Source organism: Aythya ferina (genome assembly GCF_964211825.1).
Source record: "Aythya ferina genome assembly, chromosome: 11".
Classification (NCBI taxonomy): Eukaryota; Metazoa; Chordata; class Aves; order Anseriformes; family Anatidae; genus Aythya; species Aythya ferina.
In genome coordinates, this window is record NC_140307.1 from 9,665,731 (window position 1) to 9,680,084 (window position 14,354).

The 14,354-nt window shown below is 37.2% G+C and overlaps 1 protein-coding gene across 10 annotated transcripts in view; it reads right to left on the minus strand.

The window, feature by feature from the left end:
- The window catches only part of ADAMTSL3 (ADAMTS like 3), a 201,766-nt gene that overhangs the window by 15,089 nt on the left and 172,323 nt on the right, over positions 1-14,354 (minus strand). For all 10 annotated transcript variants that reach the window (XR_014696786.1, XM_084532086.1, XM_084532090.1 and 7 more), the window contains 3 exons: positions 11,552-12,632; positions 9,532-9,659; positions 9,088-9,216 (listed from right to left, as the gene is read on the minus strand). Coding sequence is in view for 9 of the 10 variants with exons in the window: in XM_084532086.1 (XP_084388212.1) it covers positions 9,088-9,216; positions 9,532-9,659; positions 11,552-12,632 (1,338 nt within the window). In the remaining variant the exon portion in view is untranslated. The remainder of the gene's footprint in view (positions 1-9,087; positions 9,217-9,531; positions 9,660-11,551; positions 12,633-14,354) is intronic.

Below are 14,354 nucleotides of genomic sequence, written 5' to 3' on the forward strand. Positions count from 1 at the left end.
ATACACAAAAACAAGAAAATGTTTGGGAAGGTTCAAATTTAACTTTTAACCTGAGCCTCTATCAAAATTCAGGCCAAAATATCATCCCATGATAGTCTTCCCTCTGCCTGCAGCACAGTATTCAAAAATGTGCCACATTCCTGGGATTTCACTTAAGTAAAATGTGTCTTTCTTCCAAATTTCAGTTGTATCCTAGCATTTATGCCAGAAGAATTGCCATGTCTCTACTCCTCTACCTCTCCCTCATTCAGGGGGATGTTGAGCCTTTTAAAACCTTGACTGGAGTTCAGTTTGCAGAAGAAATCTGCAGAATAGCTTTGCCTCTCCATTGAGGTTCAAAACTGAGTAGCTGTCACACACCCTTAAGTCACTAGCAAGTGATTCCTCTTCTTTTTTTCTTTCTTTTTTTTTTTTTTTTTTCTTCTCTCCAAAAAGCTGTATATATTTCTCTTTGGTAGAAACAAGCAAGCAATACCACACACACATAAGTAAATCAGATCACTGCCAAAGTGAATAATGTGAACACACAAATATAAATTGTAGGTCTAAGGAACGTAAGTGAGGAGAGAGCTCCACATGGCAGTCCAACAGTCGGTCCAATTGAAATGCACAGTTAATCCAACCAAGTAATCTTTGGGGTGCTGCCACTTACAGAAAAAGAGGCAAAAATGTGCATTTATAATGATCAACTAAAAATATCATGGAAAAACCAACATTATTAAGCACCGTCTGGTCAACACACACTGTTATTACAAAGCACAGATAACGTTATCTAGGTACCTTCGGAGGACATCCATAAATCTGAGCTGATCACATTGAAAATAGTAATCAGAACACCTCTGTATTGTATTTTATCTAAAATTTCTGAAAAGTTAGATCTTATTTAAGTTTTTATGTGAATTAGGTGTTTGACTCCCTCTGAGTTGGCCTCTTCATGGTCACCTGAGGACCCTTCAAGTTTTTGCATTTGGTTTTCCCTTTCTGTCCCCTTTGTATTACATGGAAAACAATCCACTGTCTGAAAGCAAAGCTGGGAGATATTGGATCATCTGCTGAAGAACAACTGGTAATTGCAGTCAAAGTCCTTCTGCATCCCTTTATAGGTGGTTTTGGGTAGGCTGCCATTAAGCAAACCTTCAGTTTCCTCAACTAAGGAAGAATGGAAAAACACCTTTCAGAGAAGAGTTTGGGGACCTGCTACAGGTTGTGGTATCCTGCTGGTGTATAGCATGCATGGAGGAGAGGGCATGGCTCTGCATGCTTCAGGCAGGATGTGGCTGTCTGCTAGATAGCAGGGGCCTCTACCCCTGCCTTTCAGGGAAACCCAAAACTGGAGAGCTCAAATGTTGTATAAAGCTTTCAGAGTTGTGCATCCAGAGAGATACAGAACAGAATCTGGCCAGAAAAAAAAAAAAATAAAAAAAAAAGTGTGGTGCTATCGTATCTGCTGATAGACACCCTATAAATGGATTAAAGAAATAAAACAGACAGGAGAAAAATTTAAAGCCATCCATTCTATTCCAGCTCCTTTGCATTCTTGGGTAAAGCAGCATGTACATTTCAAGCTCTTCTGGACAGCTTCAGTTTATCTGTATGTTTATATTGCCAGCAAAAAAAATCCTTTTCTGCCATAACTCTGATGAAAGACACTGAGTTCTTTTGCATACTATCACTTCTGGAATTCCTATCAGGAGAAACTCTTACTGTTGGAGGATACTCAAAAAAATTATTTTTAGCCATTCATTTACCTTTCTAGTAGTCTCTGTTCTTAACAGTGCTTTGCGTAAAACCCTTGTCACAACACACAGCACATAGCACAACCCCACCAGGCAGTCACCTGTATACATATCTGTTGAAAAGGCTTCCATCATGCAGATTGTCAACACTTTTTCTTTAGAAATTAGACTACATGCTTATTACCCTGTAATAAAATTTTCTACTGGTATCCAGCACTGCATATTGAGTTAAGTCTCATCCATCCTGTGAGAAAGCAGGCAAAGTATGCAATTCCCACATTCTTCTTGTGACAAGACTGTTCAGAACTGTGACAAGCACCAATTTTCCTACACAGAAACAGTTCAGGTACAGTTCAAGCATACCATCAAAATGAATAACAAAAGAAAAAACAACAACAAAACCCACAACTTTCTACCTTTTCCAAAGAGAATCTAAACTAAGCAAAAAGAAGCCATTAGGTGATTTATTTATTTATTTTCTTCAAGGTGACAAAGTGAATGGAGGTGAAATTATCCTTGAATTTAGGGATTTATGGAGGACTTCATCCTATGCATAAAGTTTAATCTTAATGCAGATGCTTCACTCTCCTTTACACAAACAGATCCACACAAAGACTTTATACAGACAAAAATAACGTTCACTTTGTCTTCAAGAGCCCAGGATTGTATAGAAAAGACATATTAAATAGGAAACGTGTGTTCAGAATTCTTAACAGAGATGTTTAAAAGCTGATTAGAATGGCTTTTTACTCCTCACTGCTCTATTTTTCCACCCTCTGTTAGTTAGAATTGAAGATGTTTCTTCTGTTGTCATTTGTCCTTACTAGGACAGTTTTAAAACATGTCTTTCCTTTCATCTTAGTGTCCAAATTTTTCAAATCTACATAAGCTTCCTCTATAGAATGATTAGATTACCTTTCTAGGTGGGTCAGAAGACACCAATTTTTTCTGGGAATCATTTTCTAGACCTTCTCTTTGGGAAAGAAAAAAAAAAAAAAAGAATCTTCCAGTTTGTAACCCTGGAAGGAAGTCATTACCTATCTACATCCAAAAAAATACTGCTTTCAAGCTGAAGAATTCCTGATTTGATCCCCTGCCAGTACAAGAATGAGAAGAGGTAAGAGATGGCTTGTAGCCACCTTTGTTTCCTTCATACCCCACCTCCACTCAGATGCAGCTGAGGATGAACCCAAAGGTATCGACTCACCCAAACAGCCAAAGGTTCAGAATCCCCGAGTGCAGTTTAGATCCCAGTGATTCAGAGGAGAGATGCATCACTGACTTCAGCTAGTAGCAAACTCAAACAATCATATCCTGTGGCTCCAAGTCAGGAAAGCACTTAAGCATAGGATTAAATCCTTCCCTATTAGGGAATGCAATTAAACACATGCTTAAAATTAAGCATGGCTACAACTGTCCTTCATGAACAAAGATGCATTCCTGAGCTGGGGCCTTCTTACAGCTAAAATACCTTAAAAATCAGAATCTTAATCTTGCAATGGATCTAAATCCTCTGATGTTAAAAATTTCGTCTATAGACCTAAGTGGCTATAAAACTTTAAAATTAGTTTAATCTATTTTTCTGACCTCAAGCACAGGTTATTTTCCACTAGCACTGGAACAGCTCTAAAATACTCAATGTTCCATGAAAAAAAAGTCATTTTCCACCATGAGTGGCCCTGGGACAGCAAATGTTATGGAAAAAAACTCTAGCTCCGGATGGGACTGTGAAACACGTGTTTAAAAAAGGAAAAAAATGGAATCCGCACTATAGGGTGCCCTTAAAATATTCAGTGTTCAAAAACAAATTTCCTCCAACCTTGAAAGCCCTATGAAATATTACACACCATAAAAATCTTGGCCTACTAACTAGTCACTCTAAAACATTGGATATGTCTTCAGAAAATTTTCCCCCAGCTATGTAGAATCTCATAAAGTATTCTGTATTTCCCATTCAAGAGCAAGGCAGAACTGCGCTGGCACAAATCACATTTTGCTGCACTTCTTTAAAAGTTTACCTAACTTTAGAGGATAACTGCACATGTCATCTTGCAGAGGAAATGATTCTGGGTCAGTAATATACACACCGAATGTCATTTTATTCATTCTGCACTTACTAACACCTACCGTGGATTTAGTGTAACTCACCATACAACTTCTTTAATTTATACATCTTCATATTTTCTTCAGCAGAAATTGCAAACTGCCTTTATTGTCATCTCAATTATTTTTTTGATTGCTCAATTGAGCAATCAACTTCTAGTGAATGCTAATAGGGCTAAACCATGCTGCTACTGAAATTACCTGCACGAATCTTGCCCACTTCACTGGGAATAATAGACTTGGACTGAGAGCTGGAGTGAGACATTTTGGCACCTCGTACAATCCTCCCTCCTGCCTTCTGATACCACCCTGCTCTTTTGCAATCTTTCGAAGTCATAACCTGTGTCTCTTTGTAGCAGCCATGCAACAGCCCCTCTTCCTAGGTGGTAGCAGCATCTGGCAGGATTTAGATATACTTACTGACATCTGGTGACCTCCTTAGAGAGGTTCATGAAGCAAGACCCCTTCTCATCCCACCATTGCTATAGCTCTGTCAGATCCTGTTTAGTTCTCTGGCTGTCAGCTCAAAGAGAGCTTGATCTTTTTTCCAGCCACAGGTGTTTAACACTAAGATTTTTCAAAACCAGGCAATAAAGTAAGGCAACAATATTAGGCATCTAAATAAGAAGGTCTGAGTCAAGTGTGAACTCAGAAATCACTACTGGACTAAATACTCTAGTTGATCCCCAAACAAAGCTTTGCCTGGTGTACATCAGGGCAATTCTACAATTCAGCACTATTATCAGAGACAGTTTTGCCCAACTGATTAGTGATTGCATTTTCACTTTACTAGATAGCCATGGCTCTATGACCAAGGACCCAGTCATTTATGGTCATAAAGCAGGAACATTCTCAAGGACTTGGAAAATAAAAATTTATCAGAAATTAAAGAATTACACAGGCATTGCTATTCTTAATCAGACCCGAAGTCCATCTAAGCCAGTCTTTTGTGTCCAATGATGGGCAGCTGGGGATGTGTAGACAAAGAGGACTAAAAACATGTCATTAACTGAATGACTCTTCCTCAATGTGAAGGGCATCAGGAATGTGCTTATAAAAAGAGATAGCTGGTACTCAGGTCCTGAAACATATTTGATGTCTGTTTGGGTGAGGGCTTGCCTTGGACTGCTTGGTGAGTCCCACCTGGCCCCCAGGACTTTCTGTCCATTAGTATTTCAGAGCCAAGGTACAGTCTGTAGGCACACCTTTCAGTTTAGTTTGATCCAGAAGGATTCAATTTTTAGGCTCCCAGACTGTTCAAAGACACAAAGCAAAGGGAAGGACTGGAAGACTTACTATAAAGCTTATGTCATATCCAAACTAAAACTAAGGTATGTGCACTTATACTAAAAAGGAGCATATGATCATCAGATTCCCCCTTCGTTTTCCTAATTTTAAGGGGCATTCCTTCCTCATAAAATAAAGCTATACTTATCGCTTTAAAATCTGTTGTTATTTCTAGAAAAATACACAAAGGAAAGAAGAGGAAAGAAGAGGAAAGAAGAGGAAAGAAAAAAGGGAAAGAAAAAAGGGAAAGAAAAGGAGATCCAGAATCCAATGTAATAAACTGCTATTCTTCACTGAGATGTCTTCTGAGTGGTTAAGCATAGAAGACAAAAAACAACATCAAAGTTACATTTGGAATACTGTGGGTAAATGAAGGAACAGATGGAAAATCAAATTCTTGATTTATCTCGATTTGTTTCAAGTTCCAATACTGACAGTAAGTAGCTGGTCCATCTTTGTGAAATGTGTGTGCTAAAAGATGACCTTGATTCAACAGGTTCTTTGTATTCTTTGCCTCTTTTTTTAATCAAAATGCTATTCTTAGAGAGTCAAAGTATATTCAGAGGCATTAGCATTTGTATCAAGATGAAGTTTCTGCTCTTAAAAGCCGTTATGCCAAGATATTTTAGAGATGCAATATAATGTTTACAGTCTAAACAACCTTAACTCAGTATTTCCTTTCTGTTCTCTCACCAGCAGGTGGCAGACAATGCATATTTTACATATATATAATTTTCCCCTATTATACTTCAACTTAGAACTTTCAAGGTTTCACAATAAATGGAGTCTGACAGTTTTAGTTTATTTTAGTAATAATCACAAGAAGATCTTTTCTGCAAATACAATAAATGTTATCCAAGAGTAATTTGGAGCAATCAGTATTGATATTTATAACATATGTGTTGATTGAAAAGCTCTTGGCCGTAAGAATGGAATATGAATCTGTCCAGAATGTTATGAATATCTTCTAGCATATGCTCGGGTGGGAGCTATAAAATGAGCTTATAACAATTAGTGGAAAAAAGTTTTAATATAAATTAAAAAGAGAAAATTATACTATTAGCTTCAGCGATTTACTTAAATTTTCTTTGCCTGTTCCTTATGTTCTTCTATTTGTTAGGATACACTTCTCTTTAACATTTCTAAATGTTTTTTTTCTGAAAGCAGTTTTTAGGGTGCACAAGATACAGCCTTGAAAGAACAAAAAGAACCAAATCAGTAACAACAAGAAAAGAAAAAAAATGCAGTCAGATGACTGTATATAATATTAAACTTTATGTCCTTTCCATTAAAACCAGAACTGTTCTGCATAACGTGGCCTTAATGAACCCAGAGTCCCTGAGGCAGAACACAATTGGTTCTCCTTCTGGCCTTGAATAATTAAAGGGTTAGCTATTAGCCAGCCTGTAGAGGAAGTTAGAAAGTTGGAAAGTGTACCTTTCCCTGTAACATCACTTCCACTCTACCTTTCACAACTGTCTTTGTCAGATTGTTGGGTAGGTTGATCCTACTTGCAGCTGGCATGGTGGTCTCTCCTAAATGAACAATTAACTTACCTTTTTAGCATATATACATGATTTTCATGTGTTTCATAATGGAAAATATGAATAGATCTTGTGTGGCTAGACAAAACGTAGAACTTGATACATATATTTATGTACAGAGAAAGCAATGGTTTGAACAACTGTAAACAAGGATTATAGGTTATTCAGTCTACAGGGGAAAAACAAACAAACAAACAAAATCAGAGCTCAGAAGTCATTGCAGCCAAGAAATTTGAAAGTAATTTAAGAATTCTGTTAGTGGCATGGCACACAGATACCTTCTTCATAAGCTACTACTTCTTTTGCCCAGCTATGCTGTGGGCTAGCAAAAGTCCAACAGCTCTGCTGTATCTGCTTGACATCACTGAGAAATCTGTGTGAGTTGTCTGTGGTGATGGATACCATGCAAGTGTGTAGCAGAACGTGAAGGCACACAGACTTATTTAGTAATATTTTTCTTAGATAGACCAAGAAGTTATCACAAAAAAATACATCCTCTCTGAGTGTTCAGAGGAATGGGCAATGAGGAAAAGACACTCCAGATCTAGTCAAGGTCTCCACGAAACTCAAAGAAGTGCTCTCTCTTGTAATTACTTTATTTTCACAGCCCGTTCTAAGATCCTCAGCTTACAGCTAGTCACATTCAACTACTGTCATTTTTACATTAGATATTCATTATAAGGATTTACAGGGGACTGTTACTCCAAGAAGAAACCACATTATTATTATAAATCAACATGTCTGATGAGAAAAGGGCTCTTGCAGACTTGCATTATCTGCTTGTAGGAACAGAACCTTCAGAGTATATAGAAATATTCACTTTTTTTTTTTTTTCCTGATTCAAACGTTTGCTCATCTCATAATTCACAGGATATTTCATCAGCATTTACAACAAAGTCCTCATCTCACTACACTGTAAATGGACATATTTTTGGTTCCCGCCCTATTAGACAAACATTAGCAGAGTGTTATTAAGTTCAGTCTACTAAAGTCAGTGGTGTATTACTTTTCATCAAAAAAGGAGATCAGAAAAAAACTCTGCTTACATTATTTCATAAGTTTTTCTGCTTCTAGGCTAAGAGAAATTTTAAGACATGTAAACTCTATTTTATTCACAAGCAGTAATACTCATTTCCTTGGCAATGATGGGAAATAAAGCAATTAGATAAATCAATTTTAAGTCAACACTGGTGTCTTACCATAACTAAGATTTGGCTCAGTAATATATACAATTCTAAAGCATTTGGAAATCCACAGTCCCATGTGAAAATATTAATTTATATTTAAATTGCTAACTGCTTACCCATCCTAACAATATTAATATTAACAGTGTGACATTAACTCTCTGCTGAATTGGAGATGTAGGTCAGTTCTGCACAGAGTTGCCAAACTGTAGTTGGAAAATATTACTTCATCAAAGAATTAGCCTTGGTACAACAGCAAATAGCAGAGCCACATGTCCTAATATATGTCAGCCTGGCGCCGCAATTGTAGGCAGAACTATTTGCATATATATTTCTATCAGTATATCAGTATTCTGGTTCAGTATCAACACTCAGATACGTGCTCCCCCAACAATATAAATGTGAATGGCACACTGATTTCTCTGAAGTCTCTTTGTATTCAATTGCAACGTCTACTGTTATCAGCAAATATTTTCATGTATGTTCTTCAATAAGGCACAAAAGACTGACCTTCGCTTATTAAATATTTGACAGAGTATCACCACTGTGAGTTAAATCTTGCAAATGAAACTTAAAAGATAATATTGATGAGATTGAAAAAGAAAATATCAACCTTTCCTTTAAAAAGGACAAGAAAATAAAATGAAACAGGGATCTGCTTAATGCATGTAGCTTTTGATTAACCTTAATGCTGCTTGACAGATGTTGTGCTAGACAATATCTATATGCTTTCATGGCTCGGCACTTTTCTTTGTCTTCTGTACTGCAGCTGCAGACTGATGGCTCTAAAAGGTAAGTTTACTTCACTGTCAGGTTTAAAGTTCTATTAAACTATGGCTGGAGATTTCATTTTCAGTTTTAACAACAGTCTAGACATATGGGCATCTCAAATAAGGATAAGGAGAGCTCCCTGATGAGCAAGTCAGCTGGCTATGCTTGCTATTGCAGTAAGATAGTTACTCACTTCAGTGGACTTTAAGTTCTGTAGTGGAGCCTCAGACCACCTGATGGAAAGAAAAGTACTTCTAAAACAAAGCCTGTTGAACACATAGCACATATGTGTAAACTAAAGTGACCAACAGAAAAGACATAGGACTTGTTGAGTGACACACATACTGAAAAAAATGACTAATGATCAATGATCTTGCTGCCTTTGCTGGTAGCTCTTTTCTAGATACAGAGTAAACTTCTTATTTTAACATTACAAGGAATTTCAGTGGAGTTCTTGCTTACCTTTCACTGGACATTCAATCATAATATTTGCTCCAATTCTTGCCATGATTGTATCTCCAACGATAGCAGAGAGATTGCTGGCTTCCAGATTTGTAACATTTAACACAGAGGACAAGATGACAGGAACCTCTTTGAAATGAAAGCAAAAGAATAATCAATATTAAAAGCTTTATCTGACTTGTAAATATAGAGCTTGTGTTTAAATTTGTCATGTTTGGAACAGATTTCAGTTTGAAAAGAACCACCCCAAAAATACAGGTGGGATACACAAAAGCAGACTCAGCTCAAACCTGCTCTGGTTTTAGAGCAAGACCATCTCATTACTACCTATTAGATCGGGCAGAATTTCATAAACTGCCAGCAAAAGAAACTATATCAAATGGAGCTGGGGATAGGTGTATGAAAAGAATACATCCCCAGTTCTGTGGATGCTACAATTCCTACCTGCACGCAATAGCAAAGATGTTTCCATATCAAAACCAAAGTCATTAACAACCAGGCATCCATATGTACCCAGTTCCTTTTGAGTAGGACTCTGAATCTGCACTTTTCCAATGGTGTCCAGGATCATGCTGCAGAATATTCAAGAAAAGACAAGGGTTACAGCCCTAGGACAGACACAGCTGAGCCTTCTATCTGCAAGAGTTGAGGATACAGCAACAAAACTTTTTAGAAACTTACTGTACTAAACCAATGCATGCAGTAACAGTTTTGCCTTCTCTTTGGTGACAAAGGGGGAGAGCTAAAGGATACATGTATGTAAGAATCTTCAGATATCCTTCTTCTGCAAAGCTGTGTCCTAATTGCTGCCCTTTGAAAGACAGCAGATTTACTACTGCTAACCAGAATCCCTCAGGAATGAGAGCATGAAGAAATCAGACTACCACAATTAAAAGTATTAGGCTTGGCAAGAAATTAATTTCTCCAGTGCAAGCTTGTTTTTTTTTTTTTTAGCAGGATTGTGGAATCTGCAAATATATGGACTAATATGACTCCCAAATTACTGTAGTTAGTTTGTTAATTTTAATATCATCATTAAAGCTGAAGTCTTCTACCAAAAACTCACAGGTGTCTTGAACACCTTGCCTGCCATCTCAGGGCAAGATATGTGAGGTGGCATTGCAGTACAACCTACTTACTTGCTCACATTCTTTTTCAGATGCAATATTATTACTGTCACTGGTTTTTGAGTACACAAATGTATATACATATATGAATATAAACGCATACATGCATTTGTGTATAAGAAAGCTTAACGTGGAAAAAAAAAAAGGGCTTGGGAAAGAAAACTAAGTAGCCAATGTATCCTAAGGGCAAGAATATCAGTCTGGGCTAAAATAAAGGCAATTTATGAAAGTAGACATTAGGAATCAAACAGATGCTCACAAATAAACAAAACATCATGATGTCCAAAAAACCGAAAGTATCACTTGCAACAAATTAGTGGGAAATTATGCACAGTTAACAAAATAAACAACTGGTGGGAGCTACGTGGTTCCATAAACATTTGCACTTTAAAAAATGGTTTGGTTTGGTGTCTTTGCTTTAATTGATAGCCCTGCAGAAGTATATTTTTCTTGGCAGTGTGATTAATCGGTTAAGTATGTTGAGAAATATCCAAAAATGTCTATAATTTCAGAATCATTTTTTTTCATTACTCAAGAGCTAGCTATAATTCTAAGAGGCTCTCCAACAAAGCTAATGTTAGTATTATCAGGTGAGTTTCTAATTTATCAACAATGAGGTATTTGCTCTGTCTTAAGTAAACAACTGAGTATAATACACTTGCTGTACTTGTTCTTCAGGTGTAGTTTTGAAATGAGATAGTATTAGAAGTTTTTCGTTATTTTGCACTGCACTGTCCTTAGCAGAAATTTTTACAAGTTCTAAAGTATTACAAAATTTAAAAAGCTAAAATAAAAAAGTTATTTTTTATTATTATTTTTTTTTAATTTAAGTTATGCAGACACAGGTATACCTAAAAATTTACTCCGTGTTGAAGGATGGTGAAGAGACAACTGATATTTTCCCTCCATAAGATGAGGCATAAGAAATACTGCTTTTCATCTATACCACAGCAGAAGTTTTTAATGTGATCTCACTGTATCTGGTATATGAACAAATCCATCCAATAGTCGTCTTAATTTAATTGAGTATAAATCTGTTCATTTTCTGATGCAGCTGAAATGTTTAAGGCAGATCACAAAAACAGCTACATCCAAAATTAACCTAGTAAAAAAAATAATTCTTCCATGTAATATTGTGGAAATGGACACACACTTGGAAGTTAGTAAAACAAAACAACATGACAGACATTTGAAAGAAAACAAATTAAATAAAAAGATGGAAGGCACAGGATTCATGCTTATCTCATTTTTACAGCAGTATGTTTTAACACCACACAGCAGGGTGTATTTTAACAGTTTATAGTGACATAATTCATTCAAAGAAGATATTTACTTACTTCTCAGAGGATCTTAATGTCTCCCCATCTTTTGTCCAAGTATATTTCACTTCACTAATACCAGCTGTTTCACACAGTAGATTGACAGCATGAGTATTCTTGGTCAGAAAAACTGTATTTCCAATTCGTACAGTTACTGTTTTGTTAAAGGAAACTCCAGGAATTTCCTTTTGCCTCATAATAACTGGAACCTTCTGGTCCAACATTAATTTATCAACAGCTTTTGTGCTAAAATGTTCAGATTTGTTTGGTGATTTGCCTGTGAATTTTGAGGCAAATTTCTCATCCTGGGCCCCCTTCCATTTTTCAGTGGTTGGTTGTGGAAGCCTAGATAATTCAGCAATTAATTGATAAATGACCTGGGATGCCAAGTCATCATTGACTTCTCCAGTTTCAATGAGCTGACTCATGTTGCTTATTAGTTCTTCAAACTGCACGGTATCCATGCTGTAGGCACCTTGGAGAACTGCTGCCTCCAGTCGTTTATTCTTGAATTCTCGAGAGCTAAATTCTTCTGCTGAATTACTCCCAAAGGTTTCAAGATTTCTCAGAAATGGTTGATCATTTACTTGCCTGTCACCCAGATAGAGCTCATTCTTCTTACTCCACATTTGCCACATTTTGCTCATTTTATGCCATTTGGCCCCAAAGCTGTTGGCCTCGTTGTGATCTGCATTAGCAGTCTCACTGGCATGTTTTCTAAGATTTGGTGGTTCTATCAGTCTGTTATCAGTACCAATGAGTTTGAGTACAAATGTCTCGTGCACAGAGCCTGCAATACACCGGTACACACCGATATCAGTTGCTTCAAGACAATGTATTTTCAGTGACCCTGACTTGGTGATGCCAAGTCTTTTAGAGTTTTGTAAGTGTTGTCCATCTTTCTCCCATCGGATAAGTGATTTCTGGAATCTTCGTACAGGGCACTTAATTACAACAGATGTTTTTGGAAGTAAGTATGCTCGGCTTCCTATGGTAAAATTGATGCGCTTCTCTTGTCTGGTCTGAATATAGACTCGGTGAATACTGACAATCTGAGGTCCATGAGCAGAATACTTTTCTGGAAGCTTTGGTTTAATCTCTGAAAGAAAACTAAGTGTTGAAAAGTATCTAATCATTGGCACTCATGCTTACAAAATCTGCTTTTTACAGAATGCTTGACGGAATTTTTCCTGACTTTGTTCAAGTCAGATTGCAAAATGTTGAGCTTTTATCTAAGTCACAAAAATGCAGGAAAATGAACAACATGAAACCATAACATTCCCCTGCTCCAGCCAAGAATTCTATTACTTCTTCCCCAAAACTCCCAACAATGAGAAGATACCAGCAATGTATACTTATATGAAGGACATAGATGGTGCACACATACCTAAATGTATACTGAGATATATTATATATTATTTTATATTATATACATAATCCTATTATGGTTATGTTTCCTATTGCTGCCTCAGAAAGGCTAGGCATGAAGGGAATGGAAAAAGTGAATCAAAAATTTGAACACATTATTACTTTCCCTACATTAGTGCACTGTCAAGTGTGGAATGACCTAAATAAAACACAATCCATCTGAAAAGCAAGGCTCCCCTTGACTGTTATTTAAATTGTTGGCTGGCCTTGCTTGTTGTCTGCCTGACTGAAGCCAAACAGCGACATAGGAGGTGAAAGAAGCAGTCAATGAAGACACAGTACATGTAACAAGCAGAGCCACCCTGTAATCACTGACTGAGGGTAATTTCTTCAGGTTGAAAGATGAGGTGTTCACAGCGCTATGCCAAGAATGAAGAGAGGGAAGTGAGGAAAGAGAAAAGTCAAAACTTGGAGAGGCCAAACACAGTCATCAGATGAATTGACAAAAGCAGACAATACTGCATAAAGCTTCATGCAGACAGGGTACAGAGACACCGGGTATTACAAAGCTCCTCCTGCATCCTACTGCAGACAGCTGGATGTGGAAAGGTTTCTAGGGCGCTGCTTAAATGCTACCACCACAGGCAGGCTTTCCCAGAAGTGGCCGGGTAGGCACACAGGAGGCAACAGCAGAATGACTGCAATGTTTCAGATACCACTGTGTTGACTCACTGCTGGCAACTACTGTGCCCTGCTTTGATCAGAAGAACTAATCTGACTGAAAAAGCACTAGGTAGGTGAGAAACAAAGCTATCTAGGAGGGGAGCAAGGGCATGCACCCCCTGAGCTCATTCCATGCACAATGAAATTGGCCAGCTGGGAAGAGGCGGGAAACACTCTACACTGGTGCTAGAAAACAATTCAATCGTATTTGGTGACCCAGCCTTTTGGTATGTGACAGAAAAACACTGAGCCTGCAGAATGAGTTGATGAGCCAGAAAACGGACACAAATAAAAATGCTCCTCAATTGCCTGAATTTGAAATCATTACTACTATTCCACTTGGTAGGTACAGAAATAAAATGACAACCACATTGATGGCACACAAACAATATTTGAAAAACTGCATGCTTCTTAATATACATATGCTTCAAATATGCTGTGAAGAAATAGGTGAAAAGCTAAATGTTTCAAGCATTCAATAAGTGTGTACACTATATGAACTACACCCTAGAGTGCATTCTTATGCTTATAAAACAAAATGGTTATTTTCAATGTTTTGGGTAATGAGTTCAGACCAGTGGGGATATCATGGTTTCATAATTACACAGCTTTTATATCAGTTTTTGTTATCCAGATACATGGTTCCCTCAACCATTTCACATGGTACAACAAATAAATTGCTTTAGGCACTTAGTTTACTAAAATTATTAAACTAGTGTCCTGTTTTTAA